The sequence below is a fragment of the Acomys minous genome, assembly GCF_964271855.1.
Source record: "Acomys minous genome assembly, chromosome: 4".
NCBI classification, from domain to species: Eukaryota; Metazoa; Chordata; class Mammalia; order Rodentia; family Muridae; genus Acomys; species Acomys minous.
In genome coordinates this window covers 125,978,606-125,999,738 of record NC_140486.1, presented here as the reverse complement: position 1 = coordinate 125,999,738, position 21,133 = coordinate 125,978,606, and the positions used below count along the sequence as shown (strand labels likewise).

General features: G+C 46.9%; 1 protein-coding gene across 1 annotated transcript in view; it reads right to left on the bottom strand.

Annotated features, from left to right (window-relative positions):
* Window positions 1-17,315, bottom strand: part of MAN2A1 (mannosidase alpha class 2A member 1) — a 168,163-nt gene extending 150,848 nt beyond the window's left edge. Inside the window, exon 1 of the mRNA XM_084778114.1 lies at window positions 16,974-17,315. Within this exon, the coding sequence (XP_084634240.1) occupies window positions 16,974-17,108 (135 nt within the window). The 5' untranslated portion in view covers window positions 17,109-17,315. The remainder of the gene's footprint in view (window positions 1-16,973) is intronic.
* Window positions 17,316-21,133: the final 3,818 nt, after the last annotated feature.

The following is a 21,133-nucleotide window of genomic DNA, read 5'->3' as shown; positions in this document are numbered from 1 at the left end:
GTCCCTATCACTAAGAACTGCCCAAAGAAATTCCCCAGAGGCACACAATTCCAGCCTGAGGCAAAGCAATGCTGGGACCTCATCAGCCCCCTGGAGCACACAGCAGAGCACCCTTCATCCTGGAAGCTGCAGTCACTGATTTGATTTGCATACAATGTGCCCTTGGCTTCCTTCCTGTGGCCGGCTAATCAGGCTCCTTCTCCCTGACCTCCTAACGTCAGCCTCCAGGTTAGCTCCTAACCCTGCTACCTCTCTTCAGTCTATGATCTCATCCACTGTGACCTAAATGCCGGGCTGGACTCATGTCTCCAGCATCTGCCTAGTCTCCCAACACTTCTGAAAGGTGTGTCCAGATAGTCAAGGCCTGCGAGTGCTCTATTTGACATCACCCAACCTACAGGCTGAGCGCTCGCTTCTCCCAAAGCCACACTGTCCTCACACCTCCAGGAAGCGGCTTCAGTCTCCGCATTGAGAGCTCCTTCAAAAACCTTGCTGTTCTGATTCTTCCTCTGTCCTCACAACACTTCCACAACCAGTTTCCTTTTACTTCCAAAGCACTTGTTGAATCAATAAACCCCTCTCTCTCTCTCTCTCTCTCTCTCTCTCTCTCTCTCTCTCTCTCTCTCCCCCCCCCCCCTCCTAATACTCTGCCCACACAGCTCCAATGATGTTCCGTGTCAATTCCATCCCCTGCATATCTCGGCCAGATACCATGCCTGCTGTAATATCCACTGCTAGCTTCTGGTTTGGAACAAAACTAAGACACCTCTGTTCTTGATCACAGTAAAACAAACAAACAAACAAACAAAAACCAGTGACGCCTCCGATAACACAGGGATGCAGCGCTTTCTTCCAGCTTAGCCTGTGCCTAACTGGACCTTGCTCCTTCTTGCCCATTCTCAGTACCTTCATGAATATTTTTTTTCCTTTGTACAGTGCCTCAGCTCTCTCCCTGAAAGACACATAGCAGCCTGCTCAGGCATTCTGTCTAAAGTGGCCTTTGTGCATTATTCTCTCTCAATTCCACTGTCATTTTCTCCACAGCATTATCACAATTACCCAGTGTCCTCATGCGTGGCACCCCTCTTTCCCCACCAAGTGGACAGCTGTTTTGCTCCCCGTGCCTGGTGTCTGGCACAAATGCCTGACTCACGGGAGCATCTCAACGATGCACTACAAGAGAAAACCAGGGAAAGCGCCAAAAGGCTGTGGCCCATCGTGTTCCAGAACAAGATAGTATAGGACAGGACAAGATAATTCATAGCCCCGGCCCTCCTAAAAGCACAAGACACTCGTGATCTTTTATGAAGAAAATGAATCTTTGGTGTATCAAAAAATAAATTAAAAAGAAAGAGTAGAAATGTTAGGACCTTGCGAAGGGGACGTTGTGGAGGCGCAGATGCTAACGGCCATTGCTTGAAATGATTATGTCAAGACTTAAAACACAAAAACCACTAAGGGCTCCAGAAGGCTAAGTGTTAGAGTAGCCGCTATAAGCTTTCAAAACTCCACTCTAAACAGTACATAGACACCTGCAAAAAGAGTGTGCATCCAGATTAGAGAAGGTTAAAGTGAAGTGACAGGCGAACTCCAGCATCGCTACCTGAACATGAACCTGGCTGGACATGTTGCATAACTTCCCTGTGCCTCACTTTCCCCACCTATAAAACAGGGGCAGTGAATAATACGTAAATCAACAGAATTGTTCAATACATACCAATAAATTTAAATAGTGCTTGCTAAGGTCAACAGAAAAATGCTTAATGGAAGATGTCTATGTCCCAATTCCAGAAGTTGGACCATGGTACGTTTATGGTGAGCTTTGCTGGTGAAATTTAAGATTTGGAGATGGAGAGAAAATCCTAGCACACCCAAAAACGGCACTCAGGAGCTCGAAGATTCTCAAAGGGAAAAGAGACCAGGCAGCGAGCAAGGCCCAAAACGGAAGCTTGAGACCAGAAGAGGGGGGGATAATGCTCCCTGCAACATCCCAGCGCGGAACAGAGTGTGCAACTTGTAGAAGCTGGAGGAGAAGCAGACTCTTCTCTAGAGCCCCAGAATGCATTGCAGCTCTGAGCCCTCTGAGCGCCCGCCCGCCCACCTGTGTCACACCTCTGCCCTCCCGAACAATCAGCTACATTTCCCGAGTTTGTGTTTGTTACAGCTGCAGCAGCACACTACTGCCCCAGCTAAGGCATGAGTAAAGCTGAGAAAGCAGTCTATGCTGGTGGGCTGTGGGCTCCCAGGAGAGCTGCAGAGGCTCGAGCTCCTTGCAACAAAGGAGGATAAGAGGCAGGACTGAAGCAGTCTCTCCTCGGCGCACAGCGCGTCTCCCTGTGCCTCTGCATACAGGAAATGAGGAAATACAGAACACGCAGGGGAGCTGGAGAGATGAGCAGTCAAGACGGAGTCCTCACTGCTCTTACAGAGAACTTAGACCCGCTTCCCCACACCCAGAGTGCCTCACAACTGCCTCCGAACCCCAGTTCCCTCTTCTGGCCTCTGTAGGCTCCTACACACAGGGTGCACATAAACTCACTCAGACACACACACACACACACACACACACACACACACACGTAAAAATAATTTTTAAAATATTCTTATTAATTTCCAAGAGAAGAAACATCAATGCACTCATCTTAAACACTGTTTTAAAGTTTGAGGGATTTACATATGTATTCAAGCTACTCTGAAGCTCTCTGAAGGGACCTCGGTTTGTCCAAGAAAAGCCCCGTGGCGTAGATCAGGCCAGTACAAGTAGAGGATTAGGAAGAATGGGGCACAGATGAGATCAAACAATGAGAGCAATAAAGGAAGCTAACCGGTCTCTTGGTGTGTCCCTGGGGCAACTGGACGGATGTCAGCGTCACTAAAGAAAAACAGGTTGTTGGAGGAGGAGGAAAGGGAGGGGAAACTGAGGCACCCTGCAGTGGTGGGATCAGTGTGTATCCAAGTCTTGGACTAAGAAGAGAAGCTACGGCTGAACAGATAAGAAACCAGTATAAATAGGAATTTTAAGCTCTGGGAGCAGGTGTCTGGATTATAAAACAGTTTAATAAAATGCAGCTTTATTAATTACAAACCCATTTAATAACTACAATTTAAGTGGCACTGCGAAAATTATCCATTGCCTAATAGAATTCTTTAATTCAGCACTTTCACAGATCTATCCCCCCCATTTCTCTCTTCCCACCCCAACAATGTTTCTGAACTACTGATGTTTCTCCTGTGACTTACTTTTGATATACTTACATTCTTCTTCACTAGTTTTTACTTTTGATTATAATTATTCATAGGGAGGACGTGCACCCGCCACAGAGCTGGTGTAGAAGCCCTAGGCCAGCCATCGGCACTTGGCTCTCCACTTCCATCCTGCAGGGCCCAGGGATCAAACTCGGCTTTTCAGGCTTGGGAGCAAGTGTCTTTACCCACTGAGCTAGCCCTGGTGCATTGCTATTCTTCTACTTGGCATTGTGAGAGAATCTAGCAAGAGTGGGTCTACTCCGCACCCAAGGACGTTCACGTAAGCTCCCGTGCTACACGTGAGGTGGCAACAGTTCACAAGTAACCCAGTTCTGTTGGGTATCGCCCGTCGAGAACGGCTGGTCTATTCCTGTCTCTGACTCCTATCTATGCCAGCTGCTTATCTCTTTATCCACAATGTGATTATGAATGTATATTTATCCTCAACTCCCTTTCCAAGGAAGAAGGGCCTGTACTGTATCTTCGAATCTGCTGGCAAAAGTTCCGTCAGCATAGCAATTTTGAGAAAGCACAACTTCAATGCAAAAAGAGAATAAATGTCGGTAATGGGAAAAGCCAATCAACCTAAACAGCGTTGGTCTATTAAAATAAATGCAATTGGCATGCCTAAGATCATTTCCCATTCAGAAATGGTTTGGGAAAGCCTCTGAAAACGGGGCTGTATTAAGTGGATTATCAGTCTCCCCGACAATCTTGTTGATGGGAAGCCTTCCCCGAGTAGGTCCCTTCTAGTCTTTACTAAAAGAAACCAGGTAGTTAGGCACGCTCCAGCTCCATTCATGTGAACACTGAATTTCCTAAACATCGATGATTATAAAGTGTTACAGCATTTCTCCTAACACCTTATGAAATAAGCAGTAAGCTGAGCCAATGGGCCACAGGCAAAGAGGGACGGTGAGCAGCAGCAAGGCACAGCACAGTTCTGAACGCCACGGTGGGCTGGACAGTTGCTCCAGGTTAAGACACGTAAGCGCATGCAGAGGGCCTAAGTTCAGTTTCCGGCACCCATGGCCAGCAGCTCACAAGCACCTGGAACTCCAGCTCCGGGGTATCCAAGACTTGCTCCACTCCGTAGGCACCTGAACTCAAAAATGGGTGTGCGCGCGCGCGCGCGCGCGCACGCACGCACGCACGCACGCACACACACACACACCCACACACATAACAGTGACAAATTTTTAAGAACACCATTTACTGAAAAAAAAAGATGCATTAAGGATATGAAGTTGATTCTCACATCTTTTTTTTTTTTCCAATAGTTACTGGTTAGAGCCTCCCAGTCTTAAAAGTCCCAAGAAATGTTTTGCATTTCAAGTCTCGTAGCTCTCTGGCCCTGCAAGTTTTCAAGAGATGGTCCTGGGCCAAAGGCAACTCTTAGTTCTTCCACATGTGGGTCAGCCAAACAAGAGCGGCTCTTCGTCCACAGCAGGCCCGCCTGGAGCGTCTTGTCAGCAAGATGGCTGACCTCCAGTCCATCCCTGCGCTGTGAAGCATCTAGCTGGAGTCCCCACCTTTGATTCTTTATGAATGAATATCTCTTCATCTACCTCAAGAACACATATAAAATAACCCAGGTTCTATCCTACAAAGTAGGGGGGAGGGGAAGGATTTGGTCCCATCAAGGGTGGTAAAGATGAGAGAGGTTTTTTGGGGGTTCCCTATTGAAAAGCATCCAGGAAATAAAAAGCCTCCTTTCGGATAACGTCTTTCCATAGGCATGTTCACCCATGTGCTGGTTTCTGATGACCTAGACACAAGCTGTTTTACTTTATTAACATCTGCTGCACAGTAATATTAATATAAAAATTTCAGATTTGGCCATAGGAAATAGACTTGGCTCCAGGGCTCCCCTAACCAGGCATGGTCCCACAGTGAGCTCATCCGTCCTCAACTCTGATGACTCCCCTGTCGGCAGCTCCTTCCTTGAACTCTCAGCCCACTTGGCTATTTCCATTAACGTCCACTCCGTCATAAATAAAACTGAACTTGGCTTCACAAACTAGCTTGTCTTTCAAACTATTTGCCTGTGAACAGTATAACGTGCCTCCAATGTCCCACAGGGGAAAGTCATGGGAAAGCGTGTGACTGGAACCGCCCATCACTGCTCTTTCCCCACCCACTAGAAAGCCCTGGTGTTCTCCCCACAAAACGTCTGTGCTTTTCTTTCTCCTGTTTGATTGTAGCCAATTCAGCGCTGGAACAAAGATTTACTGCCTTAGGCCCGTTATATTACCTCACACCAATTCTCAGCTGCCTTCCTGTTTTTGAGTCTTCCTACACACTGCTACCAGAATAATCTAGATTGAATATTCTCTTCGCTCCCTTCCAGGGCTAAAATTTCCTACAAAATGAATTCTCTAACATTGCTGCTCTCAAGCAGCTGCCTGGTACACAGCGTGACCCTGAGAAGATTGCCCCTGCCTGACTCCAGACTGTAGCCCGACTCCGGGCAACTCACTGTTTCATTACAAGCTACTCTTTTGTTTGGTTTGCTTTGTTTTTGAAACGGGGTCTCTCTTTGCAGCCCTCACTGTCTTGGAACTCACTATGTAGACCAAGCTGGCCTTGAACTAAAAAAGTGCCGCCTGTTTCTGCCTCTGGAGAGCTAGGATTAAAGGAGCGCGCCACCACACCAGGCCTCTGAAAGCACCAACAGGCTAGTCTAGATGGGAGTCCCTCCCCTCAGCCCTTCTCAAACGCCCAAGCTCGGGACTGCAAGGCCCGGAGAAGTGCTAGTCCTTCATTCCTGCAAGGAACTTCCGGGCTGCCAAGTCCAATCACAAATACTCAACGTCTCCCCCTGTTCTTGAGACCAACCAACAAGGCCATCATTAGAACTCAGCTGTGTTTCGGCGTTCCCTTTCAAGTCTAGGCCTCGAGACACAAGAACAGGGACAAGTGCAGGCAAGTCCAGTCTGTGGTCCAGCAACCTACACAGACGCCAGGGCAGCTGGAGTACAAAGGAAGGCTAACAACATCTGCATGATGTCGCAATGTCAAAAGGCTGGCTAGCACTAGCCTATTGTTTTCTTCTTCACTCCCGTAGCCCCCCCAGGATCTGCAACAGTCTGTAGGGTACATAATCTGTGCTCTGTATGTTTCCATACATTGGTAAGGTTGGGCATTTATTGGCTACCTAACATGTGCCCGATAGCACTCTAATCTCGTCAACTGACAAGGTGAATGGCACTTAGCTATCTGTTTCACATATAATAATTATATTTCTCAAAATAACAAGAAGCACTTTAAAAAAAAAATAAGTGCTTTTTTATTTATTTAGTGGGAGGGTTATGAGCACTTTCTTATTGAGAGGCGTTATCTAGTCTGTCAATCATAATCTCTATAAGACCTATTACTCTGCTAAGTTAGAAAACTTATGCTTACATGGCACATCTGAAAGGCTGCTGGGCCACACACTAGAATGCATGCGTGTCCAGTGACATATGACGATGACCGGGTACATCACCAAGATCTAATTTATGGCACCCAGAGCCGTAAACAATGACTAAGTTCACTAACCCGAGGACTCTTCCTCCCCTCAAATTTGTTTTCTCTTTCCTTATGTCTGACTTATCATCAAGAATGCTGGTGACGGGCAAGAAGAAAGTTTTACTCTGAAACAGCAAGTTGCAGACTTTGTCTCCCCCACCCCACCCCACCCCCAAGACAAACAATGATTCTGGTGACGATCCAGTCTTGGCCTTCCATCCCTGAGGGTTCCAGTCACAGGTTGCCACCCTCCAAAGAAAATGTCACATAAGCCCCCACCCGTGAACGCCACACCCGTGGCACAGAAGAACTCAGAGGTTTACCCCAGCTGAGAATGTCACTGGTGGTGTCATTAGCTCAAGTCTTGTCTCAGCAGCCGTACTGCTAAGATGTCATGGGTGTAACTTCCCTTTCCCAGCTAAACGATGCATTCTCTCGGCATACGTCCTGGTCCTGGTCTCCCCTTGTAGGGTTGCTGTGCTGTAAATATACCAACCCTATGCTCAGCTGTTATCTCCATTTTTGACCAGCTGTGGCTTTCTGTAATGGTCTCACCTGCTGCAAAAGGACGCTTCATTGATGAAAGGCACTAGGTATCTATGGATGAAAGACATCCGTACAACCTACACAAAGCAGACGCAGCAGATCGTATGTGTGTAACACACACACACACACACACACACACACACACCAATAATAATGAGAGAAAAAGAAGCCACAGATTTGAGAACAAGTTGGGGGTGTGGGAAGGGTTGAAGAGAGCAAGGTTCTTCCCATTTTAATTTGTATGTAAGCATTCTATTGCAGACAAGCTGTATTTTAATCAAATTAAAAAAAAATAATAAAAGAACTCAGAGAGAATGCCTCAAAGGATGCAGGAGGCCAAGTGCTCGCCCTGAAGGAAGGGGCTTCCCACGTGAAAGGAGATGAAAACACGCTTACCCTGCAAGAAATGTGGCAACTGAGTCAGCATTAGCCACCAGCAAGAACCGGAAAGGGCAGAACTTCTTTCTTTTGATCCCATAAAACCTTAAGAGTCTGAAGTGTTGACACGTGCTGAGTTGTAAAACTACTTTTAGCAGAGCAAGATGCCAGAGACAGGATTCAATGACTCCCGTTTCCTCAGTAATATGAAGGGGAAATAAGTTAGAAATAGACACAGGAAACAAAAGGCGGCACAAAGAAGGCACCATCCAGATGTGAGGGAACTGGATCCAGCATGATTTTTAACAGCTGGTGTATAAGATACAAGCATCCACTTGCTCGGATGCCAAGTGGAACGTGACCAGGAATGCAGCGTCATGTCCCTATGAGGCCAAATCACCTGACACAGTGAGCAGTGCTGTGCTATCAATACTTACAGTGTTTACTACATCTAAATGTTTTGATGTATTTTGATTGCTAAACAAAAATCATCAACATTTTTTCAGGTAGAATATGCTGCTTTGAAATGTCTATACATTTTGGAGCATTGAATCAAGTAAACATGCGTATTACTTCTCAAAATTAGCACCTCTGTGATAAAGAACCCTTGGAATCTACTCTCAGCAGTTTTGAAGCCCAGGATACATTGTTATTATCCAGTTACCACAGTATACAATAAATCTCTTGGGTTTATTCCTCAACTGGAAATTCTTTCTGTGCCCTTTGTTTCTTTCTTTTGTTTTTGTTTTGTTTGTTGTTGTTGTTGTTGTTGGTTTGTTTGGGTTTTGTTTGTTTGTTTGTTTGTTTTTTGTTTTTGGCTTTTTGAGACAGGGTTTCTCTGGGTAGCCTTGGCTGTCCTGAACTTGCTCTGTAGACCAGGCTGGTCTCGAACTCACAGAGATCCACCTACCTCTGCCTCCCAAGTGCTAGGATTAAAGGCGTGCGCCACCACACTCAGCTTTGTTTCTTGCTTTTCAACCTTTGTAGCTGACAGGCAGGCAGAGCGGGGAGGACATGAAGTCCTGGAGTGAAGTGCAAAGGACTTAAAGCTTGTGGGTGCAAAAGCCAATCAAGGACAGTGACAAGCTGATGGCTCAAGGAGTGTGGAGAATTAAGAGAAAAAAAAGAACCAAGTGAGAGATGGCTGAGAAGCACTTACCTCCCTGTGTGACAGGCGGGGAGTCAGAGCGCAAAGCTAAGGGGACAGACTGCCAAGGCAAGAGAGTGATATCCTTCTCCATCACTAAGGACATCAAACCGAAGAACAGGTACCAAACTAAGGTTTATAAGAGGGAGAGACAAATCCCTAATCTTTTATGAAAGAAAACATTAGCTCAAGATGAAACGACATATTTTTCAGGTGTGTGCGTGTATGCTAGGGTAGGGAAAGAGCCAGTACTGGACTGGAGACCCCTCAGAACCAGGACCGAGAATGAACTGGGCTGGTTGGCAAAAAAAGGAAGAGTCCCGTTGGCAATGCACAGCACTCTGTTTGGAGAGTTTTTCCCCCCACATGTACCTATGCCTTCACAAACCTACTTAAAAGAGAGACCACTGTCAAGGCTGCCAGTTCTACAGATCCAAGATGAAGCCATTCACTAGAAAGGTTTCAGCATAAGGTCTGGCTCAGGATCTGTTTTGCTCTTCATTTAAAAATAAAAGGAAATAATAATATTCCTAGAACTGAAAAAGAATCCATGTGAAAAATACACAACTACACACATTGAAAGGGGAAAGAGAAGAAAGAAAGAGAAAAAGGACTTTAAGACACCAGCCATAAACAATGGGAGGTGTCACACCAATTTGGTTAAGACCAAGTGTGCTGTGGTTTACAGGCGATGGTACAACTCTAAAGGTATATAACTAAGAAGGAAGGTAAACATAAGTGCTAAGAGTGATGAAACAGAAGAATGAAGGATGCATCAGTCAGCAGAGGAGCAGTCTAGGTTCTGGGCAACTCTCTGGACCACGGAGAGAACTGTCCTCCACATGTGAGCTCTGCGTCAGCACCACTGACTAACGCACGTGCTCAGACTGGGCTCTGCACTCCAGCCATCGGGGAGTTACGGCAGCAAGACACAACAGAGGGACAGGTTCCAATGGTTCATGGTCACAGCGGTCCTCTAGTGAGAAACCTTCAAACTGTAGGGTCTGACGGTGTACACCTAATCCTAGGTACTCTGGGGGCTGAGGCAGGAGGGACCCAAGTTCAAAGCCTGCCTGAACTACACAGTGAGTTCTAGGCCCGGCTATACCACTCTCTAAGACCTTGTCTCAAAATAAAAAGTTAAAAAACAAAACAAAAGGGCCAGGAGGTGGGGGTGGTGATGGAAACGTGGTTCAGTGGGGAGAATACTAGCCTAGCATGTATGAGGCTAAGGTTCAATTCCTAGCACAGAGATAGATAGATAGATAGATAGATAGATAGATAGATAGATAGACAGACAGACAGAATGATTGATTAATTGATGTTAGTTCATTTAAATTTTCAGGTGACATACACTAAGTAAATTAAGTGGATCATGTATGTCTATGCTCTAGCATGGACGTTCCCCAAGGATATCTGGAAATCATCGAGGCATGTAGATAAACACAAGTTTTGACCCACGCCTTTAAGATACAAGTTTTACCCAATGCTTATTTAATAACAAGTCTATAAGAATTTTGCTTTCAACGAATCTACCTTTGCTTCCGCATACTGCTTGCCTCCCAAAACAGAGAACAGCTGAAATCCAGGATTACCAAATCTTTTTTTTTTTTTTTAAGATTTATGTATTATGTGTACAGTGTCCTGCCTGCATGTACATATCATGCACATCAGAAGAGGGCACCAGATCTCACTACAGATGGTTGTGAGCCACCATGTGGTTGCTGGGAATTGAACTCAGGACTTTTGGAAGAGCAGCCAGTGCTCTTAACGTCTGAGCCATCTCTCCAGCCCAGGATTACCAAATCTTCTTCTGAAAAAAATGTCAAGTAAGAAGTGTTTTAGGTTTTGTGGCCCATAAGGTACCTGGCCAGCCATTTGACTCTAAGAGAATTCACACACAACTAGCCATGGAGATGCCACAAAATAAAACTAACTATTCAAAGATGTTTAAAAAAAAATTTTAGCTATGGCCCTACAGAAAGAGCTACTAGGCCAATGTGCTTCACAGTTGGCTGCCACCTTAGGCAGGGAACAACGGAAGAGGAAGAAAAGGCGTGGCTAAGAACGTCACTGGCTTCCTGCTCACCTCCCATCCCTTCTTTATAAATACCACTTGGAAGACAAGTTGCAATAAACAGCAGGAAAGAATGCATTTTCCAGTTTTCTACTCTGCTTTTCCCATCTAAGAAGGTACACCAAATGGAATAGACACAGCATCATATTGAACAAAAACAAAACAAACAACAACAACAAATCCAAGCTGAGGAAACCTCAGACTTTCAACTAAAGCTTACAAATGATTTTATACCACCTTATCAGTGATCGGTATATCTTACCTTCCCGTTGTAAAGGGCAAGGAGAGTACATCTGAACTACTGCCAACCTCCAGTGAGCTTGGAGAAAGCAAAGCCACCTAATAGCTATGGCATGACGTGGACAGAGCACTTTTATCAGAATGTGTATGCCCAATTGTTGAAGGCAAGTTAGCCTTCCCTTTTTTTTATTTTCTTTAATTTGTATACGACCATAATTAATTCTTATGGGGTTTTTTTGTTGTTGTTTTTTGGGTTTTTTTGGTGACATATTGCCATTCTAGCTGTGTAGCTGTGTGTTAGGTACCCAGGGAAAGAACACAGTGTGAGCATCTAAATATGCTACTGCTTATCCCTCTGAGCATTAAAACTAAACCTTTGGATTTCCGAAAATGAAAAATGCCCAGAGTACACCGTGTATAAAAACAGGTCCTTGTCCAGACTTCAGCCAGACTATTTTCGGTGGGGACAGATTCCCCCCTCCAGGGGCTATTTATATCCAGCAGATGCTGGGGACATTTTTTGATTGCTACAAATGGGGGTGGGCAAGAAAAGAGACAAGCAGCTACCAGAATATACTAGAAAGAGAACAGAAGACCTAGAAAGAACCAGATGCCCTACCATGCAGAGGCAAGTCCCAACACCAAAGAGTGTCTGGCCCAAACAGTAGCAGTGAACGGGTTACAAAGCCCTCGAACAGAGGAGTGAAAAGATAGCATGTGCTGTTATAAACTCAAGTGCCTCAACCCTGGCCTTTTCCCTGGGAGATACTCTACCAGACTTAGGAATTTAACACTGAAAGATTGATGGCATCTACTCTCTGTATAAAAGTACAAATGGCACTTGCTTAGACACACTCACCATCCACTCTTTTATCTAGTCTTACGCAACAGGATTTATCCAAATCAAGTAATTTATTTCTTCTGTATCAGAAGGCAAAATCGACAACGCTCATTAAGGGGAGGGTATGCGCTCCATTATAGTGCAGCCAACTCTCAACGTCCGAAGATCAACATGGTTTCAACCATAAAACTAGTGGTGCGGCATAGGAGGGGGAATTAAAACCCATTTTTACTCCAGTGCTTGCGTCCTCCCTTGATCAATCTCCTAGGAACAACTATAAAAAGAAGTGAAGCTCCTCCACTTTACAGCATCCCTCTCCACAGTTCTACAGAGACACAGGCAAGAGGCTGCCACATCAGGAACCTGACCACTACGGAACAGAAGCCAGAATATAACAAGGCATTTAGAACTCAGAACCCACAGCAGAGCAGAACCAAGTAACTGGCTTTGGTTTTCTTAAAGCGTTTTCTATGGAAATAGGAAAGCAGCCAGGGGAAACTGAGGCCTCTGAACACAGAATGAAAGCTGGGGGATGAAGGGAGCAGCAAAAACAACACCTCAGTCTTCCAGTTAACACCAGAAAAACCAACAGCAAGCTCAGAGTAAAAATCACTCGAAAGTGGTCATTTTCACCAGTGTTTTGTCTATAGCACAGAAACCCCTTCAGGCTAGTGAGTGGCTAATGGAGCAATCCCCTCTCAGTAAACACAGTCATGGCACCTGCTATAACAGCCTTCCGAGCAGGCATCTGGTCTCGGTTATTCCCAGAAGCTCAAGTCTGAGACCTGCGCTTAGCAGAGGAGTCCCAGAAGACTCCTGACCTGGGAGGGGATGGTGGGGCCTGTCTCAAGATACAGGTCTTGAATTTCTAATCACAGCTGCTATCATAGCTCCATCCTTTCCCAAAGGCCCCAGATCTCAATCGTTATAGCTCAGGAAACCAGGCAACTCCCGGATGTTCCCTAAACAAACCCCAGACATATGTTTCAGCCAATCATTTTTATTAGATACCATGTTTCAGACTAAACAATGTATACATCAAACAAGGAATCCCCAACTAGGAGAATATGCCCTCCTTATAGTTTCTGCTGTGGGTCAATTTTGTTTGTTTTTTGTTTGTTGGTTTGTTTGTTTTTCAAGACAGAGTTTCTCTGTGTAGCCTTTACTGTCCTGAACTTACTTTGTAGATCAGGCTGGCCTCGAACTCACAGAGATCCGCCTGCCTCTGCCTCCCAAGTACTGGGATTAAAGGTATGCACCACCACTGCCCAGCTTTTATTAACATGTTCTGCATTGGACTCAAAACTCACTGGGGTAGGTTTTGGTTGTATGGTGGTGCTTACTTATATGTCTACGTAGCTTAGGTTGGCCCAGGACATGCATCAATACTCCTGCATCAGTTTCCCAAGTGCCAAAAGATGCTAGTGGTTTAAAGTATTTAAGCATATTTCTATATATAAATCTAGTTTCAAGGTTGTTGGGGTTTTTGGGAAGGTTTTTTTTTTTTTTGGCTTTGTTGTTGTTGTTTTGGGGTTTTTTCTGGGGGGGGTGGGTTTTTTTGTTTTGGTTTGTTTTGGTTTGTTTTGGTTTTGGTTTTTCGAGAAAGGGTGTTGTTGTTTTTTGTATGTTTTTTTAAGGCATCAAAATTCCTATCATAATGGCTTTCAAATCAAGTACCTCAACACATTTTCATTTCTTCACTTGGTAAATGTTATCTGGGCCCAAAGATCAAACATGGACTTCACTGGCACATTTTCGTCATTCTCCAACTTCTGCAGAATGTTCAAAAGCCAAAAGCCAGTCTCTGCATCACATGATGTACCAGTTAAAGATTGACTCTCACTTATACAAATCTTGATCCTGCCTTAGTTCTCTGAATATAAGCTTGAGACTTGGGAGTTTTCCCTGATGTACATAGTAACAACTAGGGAGACTGCCTGTTGGAATGACCAGCCCTTTCAGGGAGAGGTGACATTTGTCACCCCATCTGCTCATTTTCTCATAGCCAGAATAAAGTATTTTCAAGGCCTTAGGTCCTCAGCCAGACTGGAGGTTTTTGGTTTTGCGTGTTTGTTTTTATTTATTTTTATCTTTTAGCTAAAAACAAATAATCCTTAAAACATAGGCTGCCTGCTGCCTCCAGCCTTAAAGGAATTCCTAAAGTAACACTCAGGGAGAGAAAGCCTTCTATAGGTGTCCCAGAGGCAGGCCACTGCTCTGGGGGCGGGACGGGGCAGGGAGGGAGGGCTGGAGGTGGGAGTGGGGGGGTAGGGGGGGTGGTATCTACCCAGGTGGCAAGAAACAAAGTGGCAAGAGGAGGAGGGGAAAGAACAAAAGTCCAAAGAACAGCAAACAGAGATTGCACTCAACCCGGGATGGTCTTAAAATAGTTTGCAAACTAAATAGACCGCAGAGCTCACTCAAGTTTCCAAATCAAGTGAAAGAAAGCAGAATGGACACTGTAAGCTTTCTGGTTGAGTGGATGCAAGACCCAAACAGGGCACAGACTGACAAATTTAGCTCTACTCAAACTGAAGAACTAACAACGAAAACCTGCTTAAGGAAAAGACTGCAACATAGATTTTGCTATGCTTGGTATTGCTGTGAAATTAAGGTTAACATATAGTTCAGACACACACACACACACACACACACACACACACACAATTATAGAACATCCATATTTGGATGCTCTGTACATGGTGGTTTTCATTGTGACAAAGTCTGGCTGTGAAGTAAGTCAGAAGACATTCTGGAAGAGCACCAGCCTGAAGCACTGAATGTTTTGAGCCCAAGGACCACACTCATTATGCCTTCATCATAAAGGTTACTTTTCAGGGAGGGTGAGACCGAAAGCTAAGGTGACATCACAAAGTCTGTGTCTGTTCTACACGGATCTGGCAAGAGGCAGGCTGGAGCCCAGCTCTAGCCAGAGGATTCCAGGAGACGAGACAGCTTTGTAGCTCTGAGATTACACCCTCCGTGCTGCCTGTTTGAGTCCCAGATTTTGTCTGTGTGACCTTGGGCACACCTTAATCTCTCTGTGCCTCAGTTCCTCACCAACTGAATGGCAGCCCAGTGAAGGAAGCTCATACGAAGCACTCTAGCTGATGTCAGACACATACTAAACCTTTTCTCTACAGAGAAGTCCGGATGAAACACAGAGGACACCACCCCCAAACCCTCTCTCTGGGAACAAACAAGGCACCACTCACTACAGGCACTGCTGAAGGCCAGCACCACTGTTTTCTACCAGATGCTGCACGCTCTAGGCAGAACTTGAGCTTCTCCGTGAGCTAGGGGCTCATGTGAAAACAGGAGAACCAGCTGCCTAAGATTTCTCAGTAACAGAATGAGTCACTCGCTGCTTTAGAAACAGACGGAAATGTCAAGGTTGCCAGAGAACCCCATACAGATGTTTGCATAAATCATGTTTCGGTGATCACCCAATCAAAGCCAGAGGACATTTGCTAAGACATCCCTAGGTAAAGGGCTCCGTTTTTTATACTTCCTGTAAAGGAGAACATTCTAAAAGTGGGGTTGAGAGGATCACAGTAAGTTTAACTCCAAAATGAGAGAGAACATGGAACAAAGCTCAGTAGTCCTGGGCTCTGGCTGCCAGGGTGCATCTGCCGCCAAGCTATCTATCCTAGCTTCATCAACAGGTTCTGAATTTAAAGGCAGCCAACAGTACTTGCTATATGTTTTCCCTATCGTACTATATAAGGGAATCAGGACCCGGGAACATCTGTCTGCAGCCAGCTTTTTAATTCCACTCTTCTAAAATATATCTCTCGTGTCTGTACTAATAACAGAATCCCTAAGTCCTCATTTTAATTGCATAATACTCCAAGTAAAACTTGTACTTTCAAGTTCCCCCCCCCCATGCCATATTTGTTAACCCTAGGATATCAGAAGAAATGGCAAGGATTGTTTTCAGTCATTTAAACTGTCACATTAAGAAAAAAAATTAAACATCCCAGCAGTCGGGAGACAGAGGCAGGCGTTTCTCTTTGAGTTCGAGGTCAGCCTGGTCAGCCAGAGCTGTTACACAGAGAAACCCTGTTTTAAAAAAAAAAAAGAAAGAAATGAGAAAGAAAGAAAGAAAGAAAGAGAAAAGAAAAAAATTAAACCTCGGCTTTACTTGAGTAGATTGTAGATTAGTTGTTAGTTTGTCAATACTCAAGAGTCTTTGGGTTTCTCCATACCACATCTGCTTTCATTAAAATGTGTTCATGGCAACAGCAAAGGGCTGTAAAACGGCCACTCACAACTGCTGCGTGGTATCCTTCCAAACAGAGCCCATTGCATCCATTTGTTTATTTTTAGTAACTTTTCCTGAAAGACTTTAAGTGGGTCGTGTTTTTTTTTAAGCCCTTTGCCAATTTGACCACCCTGCACAGAACTGAGCGCCGCACAGCTTCCAGCAGGAGTATAACACGCGCTTCCCCACTCAGCTCCAAACCAACCCGATCTCACAGCTGAAGGATGACGACACTAAAATCAACCCTACTATCCACATCCAAAAGGGCTGCAACAGGAAATAAACTTTTGTATCTCTTAAAAGACAGTCAAACGGGAAGGGGCCAGAAGCAGAAATCTGCCTAGGTGGGCTGTGTTTAATCAATGTCTGCGACTCGGTGCGCACAGAGAAACTGAGCAGCCTCTAGCAGCTTAACCCTGAGCTAGCCCAAGCGGCGACACTCGTACTGCACCGGTTCCCTGCCAGCAGGTGGCCCAGGCTACTTCCACTGACCCCGGGTGCGAATGTGGGAACATGTCCACTTCTGCCCAGAGCAGAGGCTGCCACCGCATGACGCCCAGCACTTCGGGAACTGGGCGGTCTGAGCGCGGCGGAGCCTCAAACGGATGAGGTTCTGCCGGTCGCCGGGTGCGGCCTCACCCTGCCCCAGAGCCGAGCGTCAGCGGGAAGAAGTCAGAGCCCCCAGGCTGGCCCTCCAGCCCCGCGCCCGCTGCCAGGTGCTTACCTGCGGGAAGGAGCCCTCCTGGCGCGGGCCCCGAGGGTAGTCCAAGTGACCCCTGTCCAGCATCAGGTAGAGTGAGAAAATAACGACGCAGAAGATCGCGCTGCCGAACACGGTGAACTGGCGGCTTAACTTCATTTTCCTCGATAGACTCGGGGCCAGGACACTGTCCTCACCCGTAGGAGGCAGAGGACTGAGGACTCCAGCCAGCGACCTCCAAGGGCTGCACACGCCTTGCGCAGGGTCCCGGCCGCGCACCGCACCTTGTCTCCGGATCCACCACGCGCCCTCGGCCTACGCCCTGGCCCCGTAGCCCTCCCCGGGGCTGGCTGTCCCTGTAAGGTGGACTCCTGAGCAACAGGGAAAAGGTCCCCACAAACTTGCTCTCCTGCTGGGTACCGATACCCGGTAGGGCGCACGGGGCAGGCAGAGGAGAGGTCGCTGCCCGACTTCCTGCCACCGCCGCCACGACTGAGTCGGCAGGAAAAGTTTTCACGACAAGGGCAGGCGTGTCCTCCGCGCCCAGAGAACGCGCGGGTTCCGCGGCTCTGGGGCCGAGCGTGCAGCGCTGGGAGCGAGGAGCGCGTGGAAGAAGGAACTGGAACTGGAGGCGCCGAGCCTCACAACTTAGCTCCGGGACACCCAGGCCCACCCCCGCAACACCGCCCCCGCGTCCCCTCCGGAGCCCCTTCCTGCCGCGGCTACTGCGGGGGCCCGGCCGGGGTGCACCCCGAGCGCCGGGGCGCTGCGATCCAGGACTTTACTCAGGGTGTGTGTCCGATCCCCGGCCTCTCCCGGCCCCCGCCGCCCCTACCTTCCTCCCTCGCGGGCCCGGGCTGCAAGCGGAGGGCGCAGGGGGCGGGCGGCGCCGGGAGGAGGCGAGCAGAGCAAGGAGGAAAAGGACCGTCTCTGGAGAGGAGCCCGCTCTAGCTGCAGCCGTTGAGCACCCCCTCCTTCCCGCCCCGAAAACGCGGAGATGGCGGCGGCAGCCGCGAAAGGAAGAGCCGGTTCCCCAGCGCCACTCGGCGCTCCCGGACCGCCCGCCACGAGCTGGTGGAGACGGCGGTGGCGGCCCTTGGGTCAATAGGCGCCCGCAGCCCAAGAGCTGGGCAGCCGGCTGGCCCCGCCCCCTCCCGACGCGCCGGGATGAGGGGGCGGGCCCCCTGGCGCCCAATCACAGCGCGTCTCCTGCCAGGCCCGCCCAGCGCCTGCCTCGCTGGGCCCTGACAGTAGGAAGACCTCAAGAGGCTTCGGTGACAAGGGAGGCGGCTTTGCGGGAATTGAGGCCAGCAGCGGGGTGCTTCCAAGGCTCCATCAGCCTACGTTCCATAGCGGCAGTGGTGGTTCATTCCCCAGATTCCATCCACCGGTCGGGCTGTCTATCCCGGAACGCCCAGATCAGCGTGCCTTGGAAGGGCTCGTGAAGCGCTGTAAAAGGAAAGGTAGACAAGAAATCTGAGAAGCCTTTTTGGACTCATCAGTCCCTCTTGCTTTTGGCGACATCCTGGTGAAACCTGGGAGGGAAAGAGGCTGGCGAAGCCTCTTACAGGCAGAAGTAGACATATGGCGACCAAAAAAAAAAAATCTAGTAAGAGGGGGATCTGAGAAAAGCTTGTGTCGACTATTGAATTATGGCCTCTCGCCTCCAAATTCACCCTTCTTTACTGCCCTGTGAAAACGAATCTGGGCCTTTTAAGTAGGTTTGTCTTTGCCTTCTGGGACGCTGTGTCAGTAGAGGGTGCTGAAGAGACATTACAGGAAATCAAGGAACTTGCGTCCTGGTTCTAGCACATCTGATAAGCAGTTTCTCCTAGCATACCTGGCTTTTTCAAGTCCCATACTCCTTGGTGGCCAACAGTTTTGTGATGGTGTTGGGCATGGATAGCTTTGCTGGCACCTTATTAACAGTGCAATAAGGTTCAGAGGCACTGTCACAATGACTTCTCTGCTCTTCAGTTAACAATACTACAGGCACATGCCTTTAATCTCAGCGCTCGGGAGGCAGAGGCAGGCGGCTTGCTGTGAGTTCGAGGCCAGCCAAGGCTACACAGAAAAACCCTGTCTGGAAAAACAAAAAAATTAATTAATTAATTAATTAAAATAGACTCTTTCTTAGCCTTTGACTGAAATTGGAAGCTCATCTTCTGGAGGCCCTTTAATCAGCTCAAGAGGTAACTATAAAGCTTGCCCTCCACAGTTTCTGTCCATATTCTCTCTGGTTTCTTCCTTGCTAGCAAATCCCAAGCAACTTAATTTCCCACTAGAGTTAAGAATTAGCTTTATTAAGCCCTCTGTGTCCAGGAAGTAGTCCCAGGAAATAGGACCTGCAAAGACAGGATTTAAAGCTCATATTGCTTGACCTTTGACTAGTGCGCCTTGCCAAATGGTATGGTTGGTAATTTGGGCCGTGAAGAGCATCACCTGAAGAGTTGATCACCTGTGGTAGATTCTGGTGATGTGCCGGTGGCGCAAGTAAGGGGGGACCATGTGACAGCTACTAAAGCGATTATAAGGACAATGGGGTGGGTTGTGGGGGGGTGCTTTGGAGTGCTTTTGAATGCTTATAAGAGAAATGACAAGCCCAGATCCATCAGCTCTATGATATGAGAATCCCAGAGATGCCATAACGAGTCTAAAAGAACCCCTCTTATAGCAACCAAAGACCAAATGCTCTGTTTTGGTTTTGGAGTTACCGACTTCACAGACTTTTTACTATTGACTTCACAGACATGACAAGTTTTTTTTTCTCCCCTAAAAAGTTGATGGATTCGTTGGAGAATGATAAAATTCTAAAACTTGGAATGTGTTAGCTACAGCTAATTCTAGCAGTCCTGTCTGGTATGCCCCAGCACACACCTGCGTGGTCACTCTAAGCCTCTCTTACCAGGAGAAGCAGGGGGTCATTCTGTGGCTGAGCAGACTGGGTTTCCTTTGCTTAAAAATCTTGTCATTTTGGACTGGAGAAATGGCTTAGTGGTTAAGAGCACTGGCTAGTCTTTTAGAGCAGTGGTTCTCAACCTGTGGGTCGAGACCCCTTTGGAGGTTGAAAAGGTGAGACCCGCTGATGTAAAGGCCCTGGATTCTGCACACACACAGCAGCTCAGTAACCATGGGAATCTGGCACCTTCTGGTCTCTTTGGACACCAGGCATACATGTAGTGCCCAGACATACATGCAGGCAAGCACTCATATTCTGAGTGCTCTGGGGCTTGGGGGATTGTACACATGCTTATGTTTTCTAAAATACTCATCTTTCTAATGAAGTCCACCAGAAATGGACTTTCTCATCTGGGTCAGATTCCGTGACATGGAATTCACATCTTTCTCAAAAACCACCACAGCCTGTGAATGTGATCCCACTTTAGCATGAATATGGTCACACTTAGCGTTAATGTGGTCATGCTTTAGTATGAATATGGTCACATTTTAGTGAGAATGTGGTCACACTTAGAGTGAATGTGTTCACACTTAGAGTAAATGTGTTCACACTTAGCATGAATGTGTTCACACTTTAGTATGAATGTGACTACACTTTAGTGTGACTGTGATCACACTGTAGTGTGAGTGTGGTCACACTTTAGCGTGAATGTGGTCATACTTTAGGGTGAATGTGATCACACTGTAGTGTGAGTGTGGTCACACTTTAGTGTGAATATAGTCACACTTTAGGGTGAATGTGATCACACTTTAGCATGTCCTTGTGGAATAAAATGGAGCAATAATTCACACACCAGAATTACTACAATTGTGTCTAATATATATTGGCAAAAAATAAATCTGGGAAGAAATGGTTTCAAAGGGTTTGAGGCCACGAAAGATAGAATGTGACACTAGATATGGTGAAAATGCATTGGCACTCTGGACTGCAAAGACGGCTCAGTGGTTAGCCTGTCGCTCCTGCAGAGGCCTTGGGTTGTGCCCCCAGCACCAACCTGACAACGTGGAAACCTAACTCCAGCTCCCAAGGACCCGACACCCTCCTACAGCCTCCTTGGTCACTGTGTGCATATGGTGCACAGATACACATGCAAACAAAACACCGATATGCTGAAAATAAATACATAAAATATTTTAAATGTAGTTCTGCTCTTATGCATGTAGCTCACGCAGTTACAGGCAATTTGACTGACAGACACTTTGTGAGATTGGGATGCCAGTGCTTC